Here is a 22,534-nt window from a genome sequence, read left to right as displayed (position 1 = left end):
AGATACACTAGCCAGCAGCTCTGTGAGGCTGTATTGAGATTATTCAATCCTGTTCATGTTAACATCAGAGGAAAATTCAGGAAATGTTTTTAAGTTATTAAAAAAATATATAAAGGAACCATGGATGTCTCCAGATAATTTTGCCAATCAGTGTAGTAGAGAGAGATATTCTGCAAGATGCGAATCTGGGAATCGTGAATGGCTCAACTAAAATTTATGGCAATTCATCTGATTGAGATATTTCTGGATCAACCAACAGAATCAACAGAGCCATGTTGCTCACAATACTAACCACAATTTGTCCATGGATCAGTGTATCATAGAAAAATAGATCAACAGATGGATCAACAGGATTTCTTTAGACCCATTATGTTTATTCAGCTAATGCAAGTTTTTACAGTATTATGTACTGAAAACAGATCATTCCATTTCTGTCACAGCTCAGAGGGAATCGAGAAAAATTAGATCAACTGCTAAAATGTACATCAATTACTCAATGCATCTTGTTAAAAATAATACACTTGATACAATGTTATAAAAAAATAAAAGCACTTGACAACCCTGTAAACGCAACATTCCTTCTCTGTTCATTTTCCATGGCTTTTTTTTTTTTTTTTTTTTTTTTTTAATTTCCAACATTTTGGCACCAACAGATGACACACTTGAACAGAACAGGGTGCTGCGCAAGGCTTCATCTTTCCTCTCACTTCACAGTTGGCAGGAAACTGAAAGTATGACATTCCCTCATCTTCAGCTGCAATCAAATGCAAAGAACTTACATCGCTTTTCTCACCCCTAAAATAAATATTAGGCCGTTTGTGTTCTTTTTGCACCACACGTGCAAGCGCGCACGCACGCGCGCACACACACACACACACACAAACACACACACACACACACTCTCTCTCTCTGTAAAATAAATAAGAGGTCTGGCCAAATTCAGATGTATGTCATGGTCATGTCCATATAAAGGGTCAAAGCTGACGGTGCAGTTCATCGTCTGAGCCTCTGTGTCATGCTACAGTGCTTCAAACGCTCCCGTCTTCAGCAGCCAGCCAGCTGTCAGAGGACTCTCAGTGCACTTGACAAGTCTTGATGTGAGTATTTTGTCAACATTATGTGTATGTGTGTGTAAGTGAGTGAGAAATTGCAACTAGACCGTGATGATGGGCAGTCAGCTGCTGCTTAAACCAGACTCTCCCCGGTCCTCTCTCCTTCCTTTCTCCTTTGTGAGAGAAGGAAAAAGCGAGTGAGCGACTGTCACTGAGGGGAAACGTTAAGAGGAGTAGTACAAGGGTATGGACCGTAAGATATCATGCCGTACCTGCTGGATGTGTGTGTCGGGTCTGGCTGTGGCGCAGATTTCGCAGCCCGGACGAGACGGCTTGTTGATGAAAGTGCATGAGGGACAAGCCCACTCTGTCTGCTGAGAGGAGAAGAGTTGAGACAGGGTAGAGGGACAATTTAGGTTTGGTGTAACTTTTCTATACTGCCTACTTATGAAGAGTCTGACAGCTCATCACTAACTTTTTTTTATATGTTTTAACTTAGCTCAATTATTGAATAATACAGCTCTATTTAAAGATAATGAGACATTAAATTCTAAACAGTATAAACTGGTCACATACCTGTGTTTTACTGGCTTTGTTGGTGTGATCGTTCAGTTGCAGATTCTCTATGTCTAGGACATCTTTGATATCACCTGGTCTATCGCTTCCTCCACCTATGCTCCCTGAATTTGACAAAAACAACAAAAACAAGGGTCATAGAGCTGCACTTTCTCTGGTCTCAGTGTAATTTTTACAGTGAGTCAGAAAATATTCAGACAGTGACACATTTTTTGGTGTTGGCTCTGTACTGTGACTGTTTACATCCATATCAGATGAACAAACGTAGAAGGGAAGTAAAAAAAAATAAAAAATGACAAGCTGAAAAAGTCTAGAAATAAAGAAAACGTCATGGCTACAACAAAATATATGAATATGAAGTACGCTGCGGGAATTATAGCTTATTTTGTAAGCTTGTAGCTTATAACTGTTAATATGAACCTAAATTAAATAATCTTATTTAAAATTTGGTTACAAATCTTTTGCCAGTTATGACCGACTGAAGTCTCTAATTTATGGGAATCTCCAGACTCTTTGTATCTGCTGTGGTGAGGTTCTGCTGGGTTCATGTCCTATGATCAGATGATTGAGGTCAGGTGACGAATTGGGCCAACTCAGAGCATTGCAGTGTTTGGCTCTAGAACTCTCCTTTCCTGCTTTGGCCATATGTTTAGGATCACTGTCCTGCTGCCTTGTCTGGGGGACTATGTTTAAAAATGGGTGTAAACACCCTTGAACACCCTTAAAGCTGAAAGGCAGCACTTTAAACTCATATTTACAGTTTTAAATCCAACATCCTGGAGTCAAAAGAGTGAGAAACATCACTGTTTCAAAACGTTCTGCCTGAACTGTGACAGAAGGGGGATATTTATCAAACTGACCCTGGTTATTGTGGGGTAGCCTTGAGGGCAGGGTGCTGTAACCCCTCCAGTCTTGGGAGGTGGGTCCATTGCCTGGGGGCAGAGGTGGGGCGAGGAGAGCGCCCTCCAGGTCCTGCTGGAACAGCTGGCGGGTAAGACGGGCCTGTCGGGCGGAGATCAGGTAGAGGTACGCTGTGTCACCGTCCTTCTGCACCCCGTAGGACGCTAATGACCTCGGCTCGGTGCACAAACACTGACCGATCACCCAGCGCTGCACGCGGGGATGGAAACCGTACTCCAGAAACACCTGAAGAAGAAGAACGCAGGGAGTCAGTGGAGCTGCGAAAGCTACTCTGTGATATTTCCATTCTATTTTTGATAGTTCTCTAACCTGTTGCTTGAGCGCAGCCACAGTCATGTAGGGAAACACTTTCACTGTGACGCAGCAAGATGACGAAACATCCTCCACGACCACAGATAAACTGCAACAGAGATTTGACACTGTAAGCTCACACACCCAACATGGATGACCTATCAGTCGTAGTAAACTTGACGATCAATCCGTAGGCCAACAGTTCTCACCCTATCTCTCCGTCTGCGTAGTTTTTTTCGGACAGTTGAATCGTCAGCGCTGCTTTTTGGCGAGCCAGAGCGGACGCGTGTTGGGAAGCGGCTTGAGTGTCACCTGCTTCAATCGCTCTGGCGAGCTCGCAGCACAGCTCCTCTAAAAACAAGGAGGCGGCAATCAAAAGTGACATTTTTGGAGCATGTTTTGTGCAGAGAGAGGGAAGAAAAAAAAAAAAACCCATGATGATAAACAGCGATACTCACCGGTGAGTGGCAGCGAGGCTGAGCTCCACTGCTCCATAGCTGCTGCCGTGTGGTTCTGTATGCCATCTGATTCGTATGTGTTAATGTTTGCAACTGTCAGAGGAGAGATGAAAGAATAATGTCAACTGATATCAGTATTTATTTTAGCTGCACTTGGCTGATAAAGGCTCAAAGTACATATCAGTAACGCACTTTAATCACAGAAAAAGGGTTTAAGAAGTTTTCTTCTCTTCTTCTGTATATTGAATTTAGAGACATTTTACTTTAACTAATAATTTCTTAATATTTGCTTATATCCCAGTTTATAGTTGCTACAAGAATCTACCTTGAACCAGCCAAAACCGTGTTAAAAAAATATTTAATAGACAGTGAGGAATAGCTTCAGGTGCAGTGCGTCTGGTCTCTTTACTTTATATCTGAGGAAACACTTTGTCCATTGAATATTTTATCACATTGATCTGCAGCTTATTCATTTATTCAGTTTCATCTGAGGCCTGAAAGAGGTGGAAATCTAGATGTAGACACATAAGAGCTGTCGTGTATTATGTTTTTTTCAGGGGGCTGTCAAAAAGTTTGTCTTTTTTCTCCAAGGCTATTACGTCCACATGATTATCAGCGCTATGCTGTGAGAATAAATGAGACAATCTATAAATCTATATAATTTAAGTGCTATTTTGTTCTTGAATAATTGCAGTGTGTGTGTTATTAAGCAGTTGTAATTTTCTTTTGAACTGAAAACACAACGGGTCATAAAAAAGAGTTGCCAGACGGACCTCTATGTGCCTCTCTTAGTGAAGACATCACCACCGTGGCCCACTCCTCGGCCTCTCGGTCGCAGCGGAAGTTGAAGCGGATGCAGTCGTGGGGTGGCGCAGCAAGACGCATCTCATGGCAACGAGGGGACTTGACCTCATACTGCACTGAGCGCAAGTCAAACTCTGCAATGAACTGAGGGTAAAAAAAAAAAAACAACAAAAATTTAAGATCTCAAAAGGCCTGTCATTCTGCTTAGATATAATCCAGGGACTGCAGTGCATGTCATTCATTTCTATTTACAAAATAAAAGACAGAAAAGAGTTGTATCAATCACTTAAAAACTACTCAAAATGTGAAAATATGAACAGTGCTATCTTTAAATTGATTGTTTTATCTGACCAACAGTAAAAAAAAAAAAAAAAAACAAGAGCCGGAAACGAGCAAATGTTTGCATTTTTTCTTGGAAAATGACAAAAGCAATTTATCAATTATCAATATAGTTGCATATTAGTTTCCTGCTGATGGACAAATCAATGAATTGACTCATGGTTTAAGCTCTACAGCATTGTTTTCAGTTTGGAAATAGGCAAAATTAGATTCAAGCCCTTGGCAAAATAAGACTTTGGAATCTGCAAATACACCTCTATGACGACCTTTTCTCAATTGTTAATGTAAGAAAAAGGAAGGAATTCCCTGAAATATGGCAGAAAGCAAATGAATCCTTGTTCAGACCGAGAAAGACTTGTCATAAGTGATGGAGTTTGGCAGCACAGGGATTTCAGAGTATGATATGTCCTCTGACTTTCACTATGGAAATGGCGGGAAACATTAGTGCACTGAAGTCTGTTGTGAGTAGACAAAGGCAGAGTGTGTGTGTATGTGTGCGAGTGTGTGTATGTATAAACTCTGATATGACTGAGAATGAAAAACCTATCAGCTCGGACAGACAAGATAAAAGAACTGGGATCAAAGTAAAACCATGCAAATCAACAAGCATCTCAACTGTCGGGGGGTGGGGGGGTGGGGGTTGGGGGTGTTCTGCCCGACTTGAGATGACAAGCCGATTCTGAGGTTGTCAGATTTTACGGAGATGCTACATAGAGAACTTGGAAAAGAAAGGCAGATTTAAGAGTGGACGTGGTGAGACTGGCACAGTGCAAAGTAAACTCAGTTTAAGCATGATCAGTCATGTAAGTCCACAGCTGGGGCTGATATGCCCACTGTCAGTAGTCACCCGTGATAGTGAAAGCGTGATAGAGCAGTGCTGTCTAAAAACAGTCACTTTTCAGGTTAAACATATATAAGTAACTGAATTGCAAAAGGAAAAGTAGATAAGTAGTAATCAGCAGTGTACAGATAAACACTAGGATTTAATCATTGACAGAGTTTAAATTTCAAGCACTATCTGTGCTTCAATGAGACAAATTTTAAAAAAAGAAAAAAAAACCTTAAACTCTGAAAAAACTATTTAGGGTGAAAAGTGTAAGAATCTGCTACAATGAAACCTGCCGACAACAAAAAAGAGGAAAACAGCATTTACAAAAGTAGCAAAAGTGTTTCTGAAGGGTTAAAGGGAAAGACGCTGGGCTGGAAAGACGTTTGTATTTATGAGTATATCAAGCATATATAGTATATTGAGTATATAAAGACACGATAACAAAATGCTACCATCAACCCAAAAAACATCATGCAGATCCCATGTGTCCTCTACATCTTCAGAATTAAGATTATGATGTTTTCTGAAAAATGGAGAGAAAACATTGCGTTCTCACATCTTTACCACAAGTTGGACAAAAATATCCTGTGTATAATGTTTGTCCTAAGTGGGGTGTCAGAGGAATGGTATGATGTTAGTTAAATTTAACGGCATTAGGTGGTCTCATCCTCAGTTTGTCAGGCTCAGCTCTTGCAGTCAGTCAAGGTTCTGTCAGCCTCGGTTGTACAAAACAAATCAGGCCAGAGTAAAGCACTTTGTCCTTGTCAAGTTGAAATGTGTGAAATGATGTAATTGTTGTTGTTGCTTTAAACTAACTTTAGGCCTCATGTGACCAAAGTGCATGCTGAGGTGGTGGTAAAGCATCTGGGTGAATTTAGCTCTGATCTGTGTTGAAGTAGGCGTGCGGGGTAGCAAAACTTCCTGTTAAACTTGCAACTGCTCCACATTGTTATTTATATCTCTGCTTTATTGTCGACATTCACAATTACACCTGTCAACACCCTTTTCACCGAACTGAAACGCTCTATTCGCCACACCAAATGTTATAACTCAGATTCTCCAATAAGGAATACAATTGAATTTGTGGGACCAAAATGCTCCTCTACTGAGCCAATGCTCATGTAAAATGTAATAAGATGACTAGAGACTTCCAGCAAGATACAGAGAGAGAAGTGTAATGGTACATAAATTATGAGCATGTCACGCAACATGACAACTTCAAGGCTAAAAACTGGTAGTTTGTTTGTTTGTAGAGGTGATGGGTGAGAGGGAAAATACCTAGTTGTCTTCCCACTAAGTCCAGGAGCCTCACTGCAGCTGTTTACTTACAGGATCACAGCTGAAGGACTTCCCCTGATACTGTCATGGTTCAAATAAAACTGAATAAGTGATGGTTGATGGGAAGGCTGAAAGTGAAAGTGAAACTAAAAGCCATCTTAACTTCAGTAATGTTAACTTATGCACAACAATTTCAAGTTATGCCACTGGCAAAATAAGGACTAAAATAGAGTTACAGTCAGGTGGCTACAATTAAAAAGAAAACAAGAGGGGAAGTTGGTATTTTTGCTAAAAGTTTGACACATAGTTGTTACAGTGGCTCTAGAGGAAGGTCTTGGGTGGTGTTTCAACTGCCTGCCATGAAAGAGACATGCACTGAAAGAAGTCTGATGTGATTTTATCCCCAAAAATGAATCTGTGGGCTGCATGTTTCTGGCTGACTGCACCATAAAATGGCGTGTACAGGCCTGTGCGTGTATAAAATATAAATGTGACTCAGTAAGATGGTGCATCACAAACATATCTAAGCACACGGTGACAATACGGCTTCTAAACACACAGGTGTATGTGCGAACTCTCACCACACTGCGGTTTCCGCTCGTATCTCGCAGAGCCAGCCTGAACTCTCCGGCCCGGGCTGGGTCCATGCTGAGCTGTAGGCGCAGAGTCTCGCTGCCTGCTCCGGGGAGGCACAGGGGCCGGATCCCGGAATGGCACACCGACACCCGGACTGACATCAAAACAGTACTGCAGCAAGCCGTCGGCGCAGGCCCGCCGCATGCAGCCTGCTGGGACGCGGCAGTGACCGGGGCTGGAGGAGCCCAGCCGCCCGAGCTGAGTGCCATGTCGCGGACACCCGAGGCGTGGTGAGGGTGTTTGAAGCCCCGCGGCGGGTGTTACTGCTGCCCGCTGCCTCTGTGTCGTTTATAAGGTCCACCGGTATCTGGAGAGAACGCGTTTCTTCACGGGCAGGCTGTGGTTTTCTCCTCGCCTCGCAAATTCTTCCATATCTACACGACCGGAGCACGGAGCGAAAGAAAAACAAAACAGGAAGTGCAGCAGTTCGTCTCTTATTTTTGTCCGTAGAGAAACGTGGCCGTCAAACATTCGAAAAGCCGTAGTGACTGAACAGCACTGATCGCACTGCATTCACAAAAGAGAAAAAAAAAATTAAAAAATATATTTTGTAGTGCGTAATTTAGAAACGAATCACAATTAATTACTCGTAATTATGAGATAGTATATATAGTCTAGGATATTATTATTTTCCAATGTTTTAAATTAGATTTTATTATGAGAAAACAAAAAGAAAAAAAAAATAATAATACCTTGTTAATTGGTGGCCTGACTGTGTTTTCTGTGTTTTTTATCCCACACACTGAGGACAAATACAATAAAACAGCGTAAAAAGGAAATCAGACAGCAATAAAAGAAATAAACAATCATCCTCTGCAGATATAGGGGCAAAATAATGTCATTTATAAAGTGATACTTAAGAAGAAATACATTTATCAGAAAACAGCTAAATAATGAATACACAGACAGATTACACGGGATTTCATGAGGTTAGATAAGTGGTTGTTATATAACACCCTCAACAAAACTTAAACAGTTTTTTATTTTAATCACTTAACATTTTAGTGACATTGTGCACCTGTGTACACAGTTTTGTTGTATACTGTATATAATAGGATCCTAAAATACAGTATATCCTAATTATAATTGGGTGCCAGTGTCGGGACTTTACAATGAGAGTGAGAGTGTGCCAGCTAAAAACTTGAGAAATTTGTATGCGTTGTAATTGATTTATAGACTTTTTGTGAAGACCTGAGAGCATTGCACTGCAGTTGTTGAGCCTGCTTGTAAATAAAAATTCTCTGTCAGGTCAGGCCTTTTGTTTCCCCCATATATAATGATCTGGTTTTATCCCACTCAATAATAACATTTCCTGCCTGTGGTCTACTGCATTGGGATATCATGGGGATAAGTACAGACAGTTGAGATATTCATCACCAGTTGAATGCCGCCAGTTGCTTCTACTTTTGTAACTTTGCAGCACTGAAAACATTAAACTTTTTTTTTAAAAATGTGTTTCTTAATATATTTATCTTTTGGGTTTAATATATTGACTATACTCATCAAACTAAATGGCTGACTTATCACTGTCAGGATTTCCATGATTATAAACTATAACAATACAGACAGATACTCCAGTGATTATAGTCTGAGAGACGATATCTGTATGATTTCAGCTGGGTGTCCTGCACAGCCACGACTAAAAGATAATATCTAAAGAAACAGTAAGTTTTTATACCATAGGTGTTTCAGAACTGAGTAATGGATTAAGTAAAATGACTAACAGCCAGTAGCAGATTGTCCCTAAATGGCATTGTCTGTTAATAAGGCACATATTACCGCATTTCTCCAAAGTATATCTTTAACTACATGTCCTATCTTCATGCATATAATTGAACTCGCAGTAACTTGACCAGCAAGACACAGCTTAGCTCAAGACAGGTCTGGTCTGATAGAAGTTAGAGACAAATTTCAGAAATGTCTGTTCTGCAGGAGATCAGCTTAAATGTGAGGAACATGAAGCAGTTAGAGTACGCAGTCCTGGCCAGACGGGCACACCAGATCAAGGAAGAGCTCAGACAGGTAAAGACAAAAAGGTGTTGACATAAATCTACAATATATTAATAGTTGAGTGAATTGTCCAACCTGTATTGTGATATATTGAACCTCTGCTTTGAATTCACCTGTCAATAGGGAATGAGAAAACCTTACAAAGACATGATAGATGTCTCCTGGGGCGACCCGCACAGGGCAGGCGTGAAACCTCTGTCATTTGTCCATCAGGTAATCTGTGACCTTCAAAGACAGCATGTTTTTTTTTTTTATAAGATTTATAAAAAGCATTAAATCTCTCTCTTTCTCTAATGTATGTCTTCATATTTTGCAGGTTCTTGCAGCATGTATTTACCCTCAGCTTATGAACAGCGACAAACTGCCCTCGGACGTAATAGAGAGAGCTCAGAGGCTGCTGGGGGAATGTGCTGGAGGGAGTGTAGGTAAGGCCTGTGTATGTGGTATTACAATGAAGTGATCAGAAATTGTGTTCTCTGAAGCCGATATTACTAATAATAATATTACTAATAATCATTTTTGTCTTTTCACTTATAAATATAAATCTATATATTTTCTATATATATTATTTATATCACTATAAATCTGTCCCTAAGACTTCTGCCCAACACATTGGAGGTGAATGGAGTTGTTTTTGAGGTGCATAATGCATTTGAAAATTACATTTAAAATGCTTAACAGAAACTTATCTTTTAAGAAACCTCTCAGGTCCTGTTAATAATCCACACAGCTCACTGTGAACACTTAGCATACAAAAAGTAGTTCCTGTAAAAACTATTGACAGCTGTGCTTCTGTGTTTTATTCACAGTAAGGAGGACGCTGTATTATGGAAGGAATCTTTAAGTGTAATTTTTCAATGTTTTGAGCACCACAAATGAGATTTCATTCACACCCATAATGATAGGGAGGCAAAAATCTCAGGGACACTAATAAATAGATGTATGTAAGTGAGGAAATGCTTTTTGTTATTTGGGTGAATGGACTTTAAGCAGTTCTCAGTGTGAATTTTTGTTTGAGACACTAAAAAGACAGTATACATATAATGCAAATATGTATATATTTATGTGAAAAAAAGTACTACTATACATCAGATACATACAGATGAATGATATATACAAGCTACAAAAAATATATATTAGTCTACTGTGTAGTGTAATATTCATACAGTACACAATAATATTATATATATATATATATATATATATATATTATATTATTGTGTATAAAAAGCTGCTCTACAGTGTCATCTCAGCTTTTCTTATCAGTCTGTGTTTTGTGAGAGTTAATTCAGTGTTATTCCTTCAGGTTCCTACACTGCTACAGCAGGTATACCAGAAATAGTCCACAGAATCTCTGAATTCATAATGAGACGAGATGGTGGGGCTCCGTCTAACCCTGAAAACATATACATAAGCCCAGGCTCCCAGTGGTCGCTCATGGTAATAGTCAATATTACTAAAATCCTGTATATATATTTTTCCAGCCTCTTCCTCCTGTAAATTATCATCATCTCCAAGTTAACCAGTCTTTTCCTGTGCTTACTAGAACATTCTCAATGTCCTGGTGAACAGCGAGGCATCAACCAGAACAGGTGTTTTAACTCCAGTGCCGTGCCACTGCACAACCACTTTGTCCATAATGGGACTGGGAGCAGTCATGGTTCCCTACTACCTGAGTGAGGAGCAGGGCTGGGAGCTGCAGGTAGAGGAGCTACACCGAGCGCTGGAATCTGCAAAGGGAGTCTGTAACCCTGTTGCTCTGTATGTCATCAACCCTGGAAATCCATCAGGTAGTGAAAAAATAATAATAATGGAGATCATCTAAATATATTTTTGTATCAGAGAATGTAGATCACACGGTTGTTTTCATGCTGTGTTGGCTGTTAGGTCATGTTCAAAGCAGAAAATCAATGCAAGAGGTGATCCGGTTTGTTTCAGAGAAGAGGCTCTTCCTTCTGGCTGATGAGGTGGATGTTTTAAAGCATTATAATATCTCCAAGCATAATGAAAAATTCATACACATGAATGCACACGTGTCCCTTCACTATGTCCCCCTCCACAGGTTTATCAGGAGTGCGTCTATGGGGAAAAGAGTGAGTTTGTCTCCTACAAGAGGGTTCTGACGGAGATGGGGCCTCCTCTTTCAGACACAGTGGAGCTGGCGTCCTTCCACTCAGCATCCAAAGGCTTCATGGGAGAGTAAGTTCTCAGTCCTGATCAGTGTCTGAAAGTTTGTCAGCTACTTTGTGATTGGTGATCTTCACAAAACTCAAGACAAAGTTCATTCTTGATCCTGGACAAGAATGTATGAATGTCTAACACTTATTTTAAGTCCCTGAGCGTTGTTTATACATTTAACACATGGTTTATAACAAACTATAATGTGGTTGTATGTAGCTATGAGGGCATTCTTAGCGTTTATTAATGCGCAGGATTGCCATTTATTATCAGGTTAGACTTATGGTGTGTTAAATGAAGTGTTACCTTAAAGTGCAGAAGATCATGTGATATGATCAAAATCTCTTGAACAGCTGCTAAATGTGCATATGATGGGACCGTTTTGTCACGGTTAGGACTCTGGTTTGGATTTGTCTCTCCCACCCAGGTGTGGTCTACGTGGTGGATACGTAGAGCTGGTAAATCTGGACCCTGCTGTAATGAAATACATCCACAATCTGTTCTCCAAAGACTCCTGTGCCCCTGTGTTAGGTCAGCTTGCCCTGGAGCTGATGATTAACCCTCCGCAACCAGGAGATCCCTCATATGCTCTTTATAATACGGTGAGAACAGAGATACGTAGTTCAGATTACTATCCTGTTTTGCAGGATGTATAATAGCCTGCTTTCTTTCCTTTTCATTTTTGCTCTGCAGGAGACACAACACATCAGGACTACACTGGTTCATAATGTGAAGAGAGCAGTTGAAGTTGTGAACAGTCTGCTGGGTTTCTGCTGCCAACCAGTGGAAGGTGGAGCATTTGCATTCCCCAGAGTGCATCTTCCACCTAAAGCCATTGAGAAAGCCAAGGTTACTATGCAATCCTATTGAACCAAGTGTATGATGCAAAATCATAATATAATTATATCAGGTGCATTGGTTATAAAAAAAAAAAATTAAAAATAAAATGATGTTTTGGGATATTTTAGGAAATGGGAATGAAGCCAGATACGTTCTACTGTATGAGACTGCTAGAGGAGTCTGGTGTGTTAGCCAGTCCTGGTTCTGAGTATGGACAAAAGGAGGGCACCTACCACATCAGGTATAATACTGTAGATAAATCAACTGTTATTCTAAATAGAGCTTTAACAAATACCACTTAAAATGCATTTTTCTAGTAGACAAACTGTGGTATGATTTAAGATAAGTGGTCCATTTCATAGAATAGTTGCAGATTTAAAAAGGATATAAAATGTAACTGTGCACTGTCAATAGAGGTTTGGAACATTTTACATTTCAGGTCTGTGACCCATTTTTCTTTCTGCAGATTTTGCATTATGACATCCAAGGACATCATGGAGGAATTACTGAAACGCCTGAGCAGCTTTCACACACAGTTTATGAAGGATTTTTCTTAAACAAAGCCACTTAAGCAGTTCAGTGATTCAGTGAGGAGAATAAAAGAATCCAATCATTTCCCTCATGTCGACATGTGAATATTTATTACAATAAATATGACATTTACTGCATGCTGTCCATTTTAATGACCTTTGGCCAGTCCTCCTTTGTCTTTACTTGTTAGAGTAAAGTTCAACTTCTGCTTTTCAGAAAGCAAATAACCACAAACAATAAACCTCAGTCCCAAATCCAATCTTCAAATGGATTTCCTCACGCCTCAGTGCAAGTTTATCATTTACCTCAAAGAGTACAACAGTCCACTTCTCCTCTTAAAGAGTCCTGATTGGCTCAGCACATTAAATACCAACTCAAGAACTAAAAAATGTCTTAAAACAAAAAGACCCTCTCCAGAAAAAAAACAGATATATTTTTGGTTCCTCTGTACCAGCCAGCAAATCCAAGTACACGTGTAGAAAGAGCTTGTCATCATCAATCCACCTCACTGTCGCTGTTGTCACTCTGAGTAAAAGGGTTTGAGTCTGTATTGTTGAGCAGCTCTACGAGTAAAGAGATGAGCTTTCCATCTTGAGAGGTGTTGGTGATTGCGTTGTTGGGACTATTGAGGTTTCGGTACAGCATGGTCTGAATGGAAGTGCGTAGCTCCCACAACAGCTCCCACGTCTCACGTGTCAACTCACAGCGCACCAGAGAGCGACCAGGAAATGACACTTCCACTCTGTCTCCTCTCACTGGGACATAAGAGAGAAAAGTTATATATCATCAAGGAAGGAGGATTTAACTCTGGATATTTTAGGTGCTTTGGAGCAGCACCTACAGTATTTGTATAATCATTGATTTAAGCAAAATGCTTGTCCTGACATAAATTAAATTAAGTGCTTAGCATAGAGAACTATGTCAATGGGTAGCCTTGTTCCAGACTTCTCCAGTTTTTTAGCCGATTCGTACAGGTCTGGTTTATTGCTCACTGACACTTGGAAATCCACCGAGCCAATCAGGGATTTGTCGGTTAGATTAAGAATTGGGATGTCGTCTTTCTTGCAAAAAGTCAAAGCGTAGCAAAAGACAAAAAAACTGATGATTCATACAGCTATTCAAGTTGCTGAATTAACAGAAATAACAACTTCTAATCAGGATGTTTCTTTGACAGAAGTGAAAAATGTTAACTGCTCCTAGCAACTGCAGCTGCTCGTTGACTGAAAAATCACGACTCCTCCGTTTCAGAAAACAGCTCACATGACTGAACTAGACACAGCGTGCCAAGTATACTTCTTTGAGTGACGAAGCAAAGGAATACATTTCATATCGGAAACATGTTAAGAGTTTATTACACTCACACTTGCATAACTGTAATTTAACATGTAGATACAAACTGGCCCTCATTAGATGAGTGTGACTTTAATCATTATATAATAAAAGAAGGGTGTTGATGTGTGGTCTTGTTTCTGTAATTTACTCAAATTGGTATCACGTGTGGGACCAAAAGTGCTGGAAAATTATTCTTAGTATTTTCAGTCTTGCTGCTGCCAGATTAGCGGCTCTTATTAATGACGATGCAGTTAATTTCATAAAGCACAGACAAACTGATTTTTTGATTTATTAGTAGGAAGTCAAAACAGCTCTAATTAGTTTCATTGATTGGACTTCAGATTTGATAAGTCCTTTTGTTGATGTTGTTACCGAGGCTCACATATTTTTATATGCATTTAATATGGATAAGAAGAACATAATGATTTCTGTGTTATTAGTCCAAACAGATTGTGTTTGTTGTGTGGTTCCATCTTCCTGTATTACAACACAAGATGGTCGACGTTTGTATCGTGGTTTCGGTTTCGGAATTGCTGCACCCCTACTCTTTATAAACAGCACCACACATGTCCTACCTGTCTCTTTGATGTCACAGTCTGTGAGCAGCAGCAGGGCCAGCGGGTGGACCACAGAGGAGTCTCTGATGAAAACATTCCCGCTGGACTTGACTGCGTAGAAGAACGTCAGCCAGCGACTAGGGAAGTCCTCCTTTCCTCTACAACACAAAGGATGACGTGAACTTTACACACACACATTATGCAAGTCAATGCTGCTGTAGTTGTATCTTTGAGCATGCTCAAACCTGTTCACTGAGGAGCGGTGAAGCAGCACTGGTCCACTGAGTGTGCGGAAAAACACATCATTGGGGCGAAAGCGGCCTCCCTTAGTAACACCACCTTTCTTCACCTAAAATATATATTTTTTTAAAAAAACAAGCGAAAGATTATTTTTTTCCCACATAAACCCAAACATACATGTCCAAAGCCTTTGAAGGAGTACAGCAGAAAATAAGCTGTTCAAAGCCGTATTATAGACTCCATTCTGAGAAGCTGCTCTGTACCTGAATGAGGTTGGGATAGAGTCCAGCCAGCAGCACAGCTTTAAGCAGCTCATCCTGGTTGCTGTGTTCATTGCAGAGAGAAGTGTGACGCTGGCACTCACTGGCACGAGAAACCAGCTCAGCGTCATGCAGGTTCTCGCTGAACTGAGAGATGAGACCTGCAACAGCATGACAGAAAAACAGGAATGTTACTGTTAGACCCACACATTCGGTCTCACACAAGAACATTTTCATATTTGCTTTTTTTCCCCTGTGAGGCTTCTTCATACAAGTCTTCACATTTACTTAAATCTAACACACAAACTTGTTATAGCCTGATGAAGTCAACCTGTTCATAAGGAGGTGAAATTTCATCATAAGCATAGCATAGCATAGCATAGAGCCCTAAAATTGCCATATGAGGCTACGTGTCCTGCTCTGTTGTGTACAAGCCTCATTCACTAAAATGTCAAAGAGTAACAAGAATTTCACAAAGCGGTGCTTGAAGTCCTGCCAAGGGAAATCAAGTATAGTCTTATTTGAAGGCCCAAACACTTATGTCTATAAGACAGATGTTTTAAACTAACCATTGATGAATCGAAGGCTGTGCCTTGACAGAGTGTGTGTGTCCAGATATTCATCTCTCTCCTCTCTGTTGCCCTCCTGCTGAAGTCTCCTCCAGCCTAACACAGCTCTACTAAACACCAAATAGTCACTGTAGCTGAAGCCACTCAGAGATTCTTTCGCCTGGAAAAACAGAGCACAGATGATTGATCAGTACATTAGATTAAAGAAGTTAAATCTGTTTTATTTTAAACTAAGATTAATGAAGATATGGGTGTGGGAACATCTCACCTTGTTGACGAGTGCTCGGTTCTGCAAGCTGTTGTGGAAGGGGTCTCTGGTCAGACAGGCAGCTATAGACATCATGGGCAGAACACATCTGAACATGGCACTCAGGACCAGCACTTTGCCCAGCCGAGGGTCACATGACATACAGGCAACACGCTCTCCTAAAGGCGTCAGGGTTTCTGTCCTGTCAAGAACTCCTGCCAAAACAAAAATGCCAACATCAATTAAATTCAGCACAGAAATGCATATACGTGTTAAGTCAGACACATAAGATGGTTAATATATCAACACACAATCCAGAGCACGAGTCGCTGAGTCACTCACCTATGTCTTGTAAATTTCGGACAGCGTCTCTCACAGCTTCTTGCTCTGGACTGTCCAACACTTGGGATAAGAAATCTTCAGCCTTCACAAACAAAAAAAAAAAAAAACAAAAAAAAAAAAAAGACATAGGGCATCGTTCAATATGTGAGACAATACTATATAACAGGTACTAAAAAATGCACAAGAGCTATTGTTCTCTGTCATCACCTTGCAGTTAGGACTGTGAATTTTGGTCTGCATTACTAAACTCTCCAGCGGGGTGCGCAGGATCTCAGGGATCGGGAAAGGAGTCATGGATTCCAGCTGTTTTCGTGGGAACAGGTGGTAGGACTGCCCTGGCTGACATCGCCCTGCTCTCCCTTTTCTTTGAGTAACATTAGAGCGGGATATCCAAACTGTGTCCAGACAGGACACCTGCAAAACCAAAATGAAACAGGTTGGATCATTACTGATTTGTTGCCATTTTACATTCAAGAAGAAAATATCACAATCCCCAAATCTACACTTTTGCATCTCTGAAAAGGTTTAATGAGAAACTGGACTTAATGCAGATATTATTACACTAACCTTCGTCCGTGGGTCATAGTTCTGTTCTTTGTGAGTTCCGGCGTCCACAACATGGACAATGTCATCTATGGTGACGGAGGTCTCAGCAATATTGGTGGTAAGCACAATCTTCCTCTGGCCCATTTGGGGGCGCTGGAACACAGCCTGCTGGTCAGCCACTGATAAACTAGAGTGTACTGAAAGAAAAAAAAGAGAGAAATCATAAATGCAGTCTTTTCACGGGGAGAATTCCCTTTTTATACTCAGAAGACATAAGTCTTTGTGTCTCTGTGCTCTTACATGGCAGGATCATCTGTGAGCCCGAGGAAAAGTGGGGCTTCCCCTCCAGTTTCTCTTGAACTTCCTTGATGTCCTGCCATCCAGGGAGGAAACACAGCACTGCACCTGAAGCATGAGGGGGAACGAGTTTTATTAAATATACAACTGAGGCCACCATCTTAAATAGTGCTATAAAAAGGCATTATTTAAAAAAAACAAAAAAAACAAAAAAACACACAACAACACCAAAGAAAGGTTACAGAGTATTATTTTACCTGGTTCTCCACGTCTGTCAATGTGCTCAATTACATCAGCCACTAAATCTAGATCAGGTGTAATCTCATCTCTTCTCCCCTTCAAGAGAAAATACCATTTGAATTTAAAGGTAATGCAACTCATCAAAAACTGAAAAATCCATCGAGACTTGAGACTCACCTGCTCATCTGTCTCCTCCCTCTCCTGGACTGGCAGTGGGCGTCCCATCTCTCTCAGCACATCCTCCAAGTACCTCTCCCTCACTGGGTGCATGAACCCTGGCACCTTCACAATTGGGCAACCTCCAAAGTACTGGGCCAGCCTCTGGTTGTCCCCAGTCGCGCTCATTAGCACCACTCGTAGGTCAGGGTTCTCTTTTAAGCAGGAGCGCAGTAAGGCCAGCAGCAGGTCTGTGTTTATGTCTCTCTCGTGCACCTCATCCACCACCACATGACTGACTCCCTTCAGGAATGGGTTTGACTGCAGCTTCCTCAGCAGGACACCTACTGTGAGGAAGAGCAAGGCTCCTCCACTGTGCTCCGGGGGCCGGCTCTCAAGTCTCACCTATGCACAGAAAACATAGAATTATTTATTGTACAAAAAGATTTATGAACTGACATGAATAACTGTAGCATAGCACAATAGCATTCTAATGGAAGTAATCAGCTCTAGCCTTGAAACACTTCAATTCTAATACTACCAGCCAGAAGCAAAAGTCGATCAAATTTAGATGAAATCAATTGATTTTGTTTAGGAACGTAAGAAAATTTGTGAGTGCTCCCCCTATAACAACAGTACCAATGCCAAAAAGAAAAATAATTAGTCAATTTTACATCTGCCTCTATAAGGATAATGATTACAATAATGATATTGTATCCTGTCTTAATTTTTTTTTTTATTTATACTTTAATAGAAGTGCTCCCTCAGGGCTAGAGCTTAGGACTGCAATAAAAAAAAAAGTTAAGTAAACATAGGGCAACAAACAATTATTTTCATAACTTCATTTTATTTGTTTTCATTTTTGATTTCATCCTTTAGTCTATAAAATGTGTGAAAATAGCCACAAATACACTATAATGTAATTGTAGCTCCACAACATTTTTCTGAAGGTGATGTCTTTAAATTTCATGTTATTCAGTTCACTATCATAACAGAGAAAACCAGCAAATGTTTAGCATTTTTGCCTCAAATGACTTAAACCATATAAGAAACAGTTAGTTGTCCAGTGGTTGTCCAGCAACTTGTCTGATAATCAACTTATAATTTCAGCTCTAATTGACATAATACATTAAAAAAAAAAAAAAAAATTTGGTTTACTATAAACCTGTATCTACCTGATATCCCACAGAGCGTCTCAGAGCTGGGCCCATCTCATGAGCAACACGATGGGCCACTGACACGGCACTGATCCGACGAGGCTGGGTCACCAGGATGTTGCACTCGGCTCCGTCCCTGCCTCTCACACATTCCTCCAGCAGGAAGCGGGGGATCCGTGTTGTTTTGCCACACCCTGTTTCACCGGCGATCACAACCACCCTTGAAGACTGGACTGTCGACACCACACGCTGACGGTGGGCATCAACTGGGAGCTCCACACTCAGGCCAGGGTTTGCCCGCTCCCATTCCTCCTGAAGGTGGGCGTTGAGCTGCTGAGCCTCCTGTTTTGACAAAGGTTTGTACAGTCTGCCAGTGATGGCGTCTGTCACCAAGTCCTCTTCCTCTTCATCCTCTTGGCTTACTGTCTGCTGCCCTCTCTCCTCTTCCTCCTCCCACAGTTTCTGCACTTCTGTTGCCACTGGGTACTGTTAGAAAGATGCAGCTTTAGCTTTGAAAGAAAATTAAAATACCACCACATGGCTTATGCCAGTGGTTCCCAAACTGCGGGCTGAGCCCCTCAAAGAGGTCCCAAGATAAATCCGAGGGGTCACAAAATAACTCAAGGGTTAAGAAATAAAAAAAAAAAAAAAAAAAAAAAAAATTATATATATATATATATATATATATATATATATATATATATATATATATATATATATATATATATATATATATATATATATATATATATATATATATATATATATATATATATATATATATATATATATATATATATATATATATATATATATATATATATATATATATATATATATATATATATTTCTGTTGCACAAAATTATGTTTATTTTTCTGACTTTTCCTCCTCTTGTTTTGCCCTTCATAGAAGCGACCATAACCTGTGATGTGGGTCACGTCAAAAGGCTGAGAACCACTGGGATATCCAATCATTACACCCATGTGATCAATTCAAAACCTTGGGCATTACTGTGCTGCAAAAACATCCCCCACTCTTCCCTGATTTGTTGCCACAAAGATAACCACACTTTTGTTTAATATATAATTGCATGTTTTAACCTTAAGTATATGTCCATTAATCTTTGGCCATGTAGTGCACACACACATAATTTAAAAAAGAAAAAAAATATATCCAAAGGACATCCATTTTACTCACCTGTGCAAGATACCCTCTCATCTGAGTCTGCAGATAATTTGGGATTTCCAGTGGGAGGGGGCGTCTCTCCCTCTCCCCTGCCTCCCTCACCTTTTCATGATGGTACATGGCGTGAGTCAGCGGATTGTTGTTTCTATCCAGAAGCTGTAGCTCCTAAACCAGGTGACATGACATATATATTAGCATAGTTCTTACGTGCAAGAGCATAGTATGTCTCCAAAGTCATTTCCACCTTCAGTTTCATGCAGGCGAGAGCTGCAGCTTTCTTTTCTGCTGTCACTCCGTTGCTCGCTATAGCTGTGAACGTCATCTCCTCAGGCCAGAGCAGGGTCAGTTCACACTTCTTTTGCTTCCCTCCTGTTGTTCTGAACCTCATTAGCTCCTTAAATGATAGACAGAAAGATTGGTTTAGAATTTATGATAAGCTAGGAGCGATTAGCTTTCATGGTGGCAGGGGTGAGCGCTACCAACCCTGATTCTGTCAGATGATGTGGCCACCTGGAGGACCCTGGCCAGGAGAGGTTTAGGTTGAGGAAACAGGGAGAGAGCTTCAGCAATGTTGGCGGCATCCTCTGCAGAGGGCAGGTGTTGCTCACCTGCTTTAGACACATGGACGTTATCTGTCCATGGTTCATCCTCATTATCATAAAAGGGCGAATGTAGCCTTCCTCTCCCCCGACCAGCTCTCCTCCTGGGGAGCTGATTGTTCGGACCAATCACACCCATTTTCTGTGCACAAAGAGAGTGGAAAAAGAGAGCAAATCACTGCAGAGAATTAAAATGAGTAAGAAATGTGAATCCACTTTGTGAAGTGTAAAATCTTACTCTGAGCTTGAGGCAAGCAGCAGCTGCAGCAAATCGTTCCGCATCGCTCCTCTTGGAGGCATAACCCTCCTCTTCAATCTTGCAGGGCCACAGCAGTGTGACAGTGGCTTTCTACAGAAACAAAGTTACAGCACAAAACTTAAAATCAACTATGATTGAGCTCCCAAGTATATGGTGTGTCTAGAAACCCCATATCACCACATTTGTTCTTACCTTCATACCCACATGTTCAGTGTAGCTGTACTGGATGAGACGGGACAGGTCACTGACTCCCAGTGACCGAGAGATGGTGTTATTCAAGAGAGTTTTAGGATCTGGAAACTCCTTCAGCAGGTCTGCACTAAGCTTATCTAAACAGTGAAAATAAAAAGTCAGACACACAGTTCATGGAGAATTGGTGTCAGAATAATATTCTGTTGGCCTGCGGCTGCTTACACCAAATGGTCGGCATTTCTTGCAGCTTAACTCATTACAGTAACTACAGATCTCTCCCTTGTTTTTGATACCAGTCAGTCTGGAGTCCTTACTTTGTCCAGAGACATTAATTTTAATTTCCCTGATCCTTGTGAAAGCTGCTATGGGAAAGAAAGCTTTTACTACCACAAGACGTGGCAGGACGAAGAAGATTAAAGCTTTTTAACATTAAATCGTTACAGCACACCTGCAGGTGTTTCAGACTGGGATGGCGGTTTGGAAAAGGACGAACAACTGGACTTTTAGTGGTATCTTCTAATAACTAATATAGTGAGAAAAATGTGACAGCTACGAAAACTGTGCCTTTACACTTTTATACATCCATTCTCTATTTATAATGTCAATACTGTTTACTTGAGGCTTAGGTAAATCTTGAAATATAAGAGGGAGAGGATGTTTTCAGGATGTCTTTATGATTTTTTAGGAGGGATGTCCTTGACGTTTAGCACTGCTGCGAGCTGTCACCTGTTAGCCGTTAGCTAACTTAGCTAACAGTTGTTTCACTCACCTCGTTTGGTCTGAGAATCTGATGTACTCGGTTCCTCAAATCTTCCAGCTTTTGTCGTGCACCACCGCATTTCTCGGCTCCAGTTGGACGCTGTTTGGCCTCCTGAGCAAACACATTTGGCGATATTTCTTAGCCCTCTCAGCCGCATGAGTAAAACACCGGGTAGCGCCATTTTTAAACTACAATCTCTTCTTCTGCGGCGGAAGTAGACAACAGTGTTAACAGCGACACCGTTTGGGGATAAAATAAAATAACATTAAAATGACATGGCAAGAATTACTCCGTCATTTATTCACTCAAAACACGTGAATCCAAATTAGTAAGACATCCAACACATTAAAAATGTATTTGTATTAACAATTCATCAGTAGTCTTAATGGAGTGCATGACTTCCCCCTTAATTTATGCAAGCATTTGGAATATATGTCCAAGTCCTTAATGATCCATTTCATGTTTTATTTCTTTGAATTAATGTATTTATTTAAATTCAAACTTAAAAATTCAAAAAGGCAAAAAGCCAAACCCCTTTAAAACATCTAATTTTCAAAAGACCTTGTTTAGCACCTTAAGGAGATTTTAAGGGTGCACACCTTTAATTTAGACACTATTTTGAAATATGGTTGCCTTTTCATTATCCATTGAGTGTAAGTGTAGTTAAGCCTTTTCATCTTCAGCCCTTAATCAATAAATTAAATTCATCCTTAAACTGCACATTAATTAGTGTTGTTATAAGGTATAATATAGTTCATCTTGCTTTAAAACCTGAAAACATAAAGGCAGCTAACCCCTGTTACAGTAAAATAATTTTGGTGGGCCCTCAATACTAAAGAATTGTTACCACC

At 40.4% G+C, this 22,534-nt stretch overlaps 3 protein-coding genes across 6 annotated transcripts; 1 reads left to right on the top strand and 2 right to left on the bottom strand.

The window, feature by feature from the left end:
- Positions 1-601: 601 nt before the first annotated feature.
- sharpin (SHANK-associated RH domain interacting protein) lies at positions 602-7,620 on the bottom strand. Of its 2 annotated transcripts, none has more exons than XM_071490659.1 (9): positions 7,130-7,620; positions 4,072-4,246; positions 3,299-3,391; positions 3,050-3,191; positions 2,859-2,949; positions 2,489-2,774; positions 1,629-1,732; positions 1,325-1,423; positions 602-1,225 (listed from the first exon to the last, which is right to left on the bottom strand). In XM_071490659.1, exons 1-9 carry the CDS (start codon positions 7,391-7,393, stop codon positions 1,175-1,177), a joined length of 1,305 nt encoding a protein of 434 aa, XP_071346760.1. In that variant the 5' UTR covers positions 7,394-7,620; the 3' UTR covers positions 602-1,174. The 2 variants fall into 2 exon arrangements, with proteins under 2 accessions (XP_071346760.1, XP_071346759.1); XM_071490658.1 differs by having other exon boundaries at positions 1,325-1,426; positions 7,130-7,603.
- Positions 968-12,899, top strand: LOC139628691 (alanine aminotransferase 1-like). 3 transcript variants are annotated; one of them, XM_071490655.1, is made up of 12 exons: positions 968-1,097; positions 9,117-9,206; positions 9,318-9,407; positions 9,511-9,619; positions 10,501-10,634; positions 10,741-10,984; positions 11,082-11,161; positions 11,257-11,393; positions 11,800-11,974; positions 12,066-12,221; positions 12,341-12,453; positions 12,679-12,899. In XM_071490655.1, exons 2-12 carry the CDS (start codon positions 9,141-9,143, stop codon positions 12,767-12,769), a joined length of 1,395 nt encoding a protein of 464 aa, XP_071346756.1. In that variant the 5' UTR covers positions 968-1,097; positions 9,117-9,140; the 3' UTR covers positions 12,770-12,899. The 3 variants fall into 3 exon arrangements, with proteins under 3 accessions (XP_071346756.1, XP_071346757.1, XP_071346755.1); XM_071490656.1 differs by lacking the exon at positions 968-1,097 and adding an exon at positions 4,121-4,252; XM_071490654.1 differs by lacking the exon at positions 968-1,097 and having other exon boundaries at positions 9,087-9,206.
- On the bottom strand, positions 12,832-21,887 carry dhx30 (DEAH (Asp-Glu-Ala-His) box helicase 30). The gene is made up of 19 exons (XM_071490652.1): positions 21,693-21,887; positions 20,924-21,060; positions 20,711-20,821; positions 20,357-20,614; positions 20,118-20,267; positions 19,886-20,038; positions 18,705-19,172; positions 17,551-17,934; positions 17,391-17,469; positions 17,137-17,241; positions 16,858-17,033; positions 16,498-16,704; positions 16,291-16,372; positions 15,970-16,163; positions 15,702-15,861; positions 15,136-15,293; positions 14,878-14,981; positions 14,651-14,790; positions 12,832-13,498 (listed from the first exon to the last, which is right to left on the bottom strand). Exons 1-19 carry the CDS (start codon positions 21,862-21,864, stop codon positions 13,239-13,241), a joined length of 3,498 nt encoding a protein of 1,165 aa, XP_071346753.1. The 5' UTR covers positions 21,865-21,887; the 3' UTR covers positions 12,832-13,238.
- Between the last annotated feature and the right edge of the window lie 647 nt (positions 21,888-22,534).

This window comes from Trachinotus anak, unplaced genomic scaffold (genome assembly GCF_046630095.1).
Source record: "Trachinotus anak isolate AG129_WGS33_773 ecotype Australia unplaced genomic scaffold, CSIRO_AGI_Tana_v1 ptg000012l, whole genome shotgun sequence".
Taxonomy (NCBI): Eukaryota; Metazoa; Chordata; class Actinopteri; order Carangiformes; family Carangidae; genus Trachinotus; species Trachinotus anak.
Note: the sequence above shows the minus strand (reverse complement) of the source record. Positions and strands in the feature narration are given on the sequence as shown.

Bases quoted from the DNA above. Each gene is read 5' to 3' on its own strand.
- sharpin (XM_071490658.1), bottom strand. From the start codon at position 7,393: ATGGCACTCAGCTCGGGCGGCTGGGCTCCTCCAGCCCCGGTCACTGCC. The intron at 2,775-2,858 runs GTTAGAGAACTA...CTTCTTCTTCAG, and splicing joins TGGCTGCGCTCAAGCAACAG to GTGTTTCTGGAGTACGGTTT. The intron at 1,226-1,324 runs GTACGGCATGAT...TCTCTCACAAAG, and splicing joins CCGACACACACATCCAGCAG to GAGAAAGGAAGGAGAGAGGA.
- LOC139628691 (XM_071490654.1), top strand. From the start codon at position 9,102: ATGTCTGTTCTGCAGGAGATCAGCTTAAATGTGAGGAACATGAAGCAG. The intron at 9,620-10,500 runs GTAAGGCCTGTG...TTATTCCTTCAG, and splicing joins ATGTGCTGGAGGGAGTGTAG to GTTCCTACACTGCTACAGCA. The intron at 11,975-12,065 runs GTGAGAACAGAG...TTTGCTCTGCAG, and splicing joins CATATGCTCTTTATAATACG to GAGACACAACACATCAGGAC.
- dhx30 (XM_071490652.1), bottom strand. From the start codon at position 21,864: ATGGCGCTACCCGGTGTTTTACTCATGCGGCTGAGAGGGCTAAGAAAT. The intron at 16,164-16,290 runs GTGAGTGACTCA...TTGTTTTGGCAG, and splicing joins CCGAAATTTACAAGACATAG to GAGTTCTTGACAGGACAGAA. The intron at 15,862-15,969 runs GTGAGATGTTCC...CTGTTTTTCCAG, and splicing joins ACCGAGCACTCGTCAACAAG to GCGAAAGAATCTCTGAGTGG.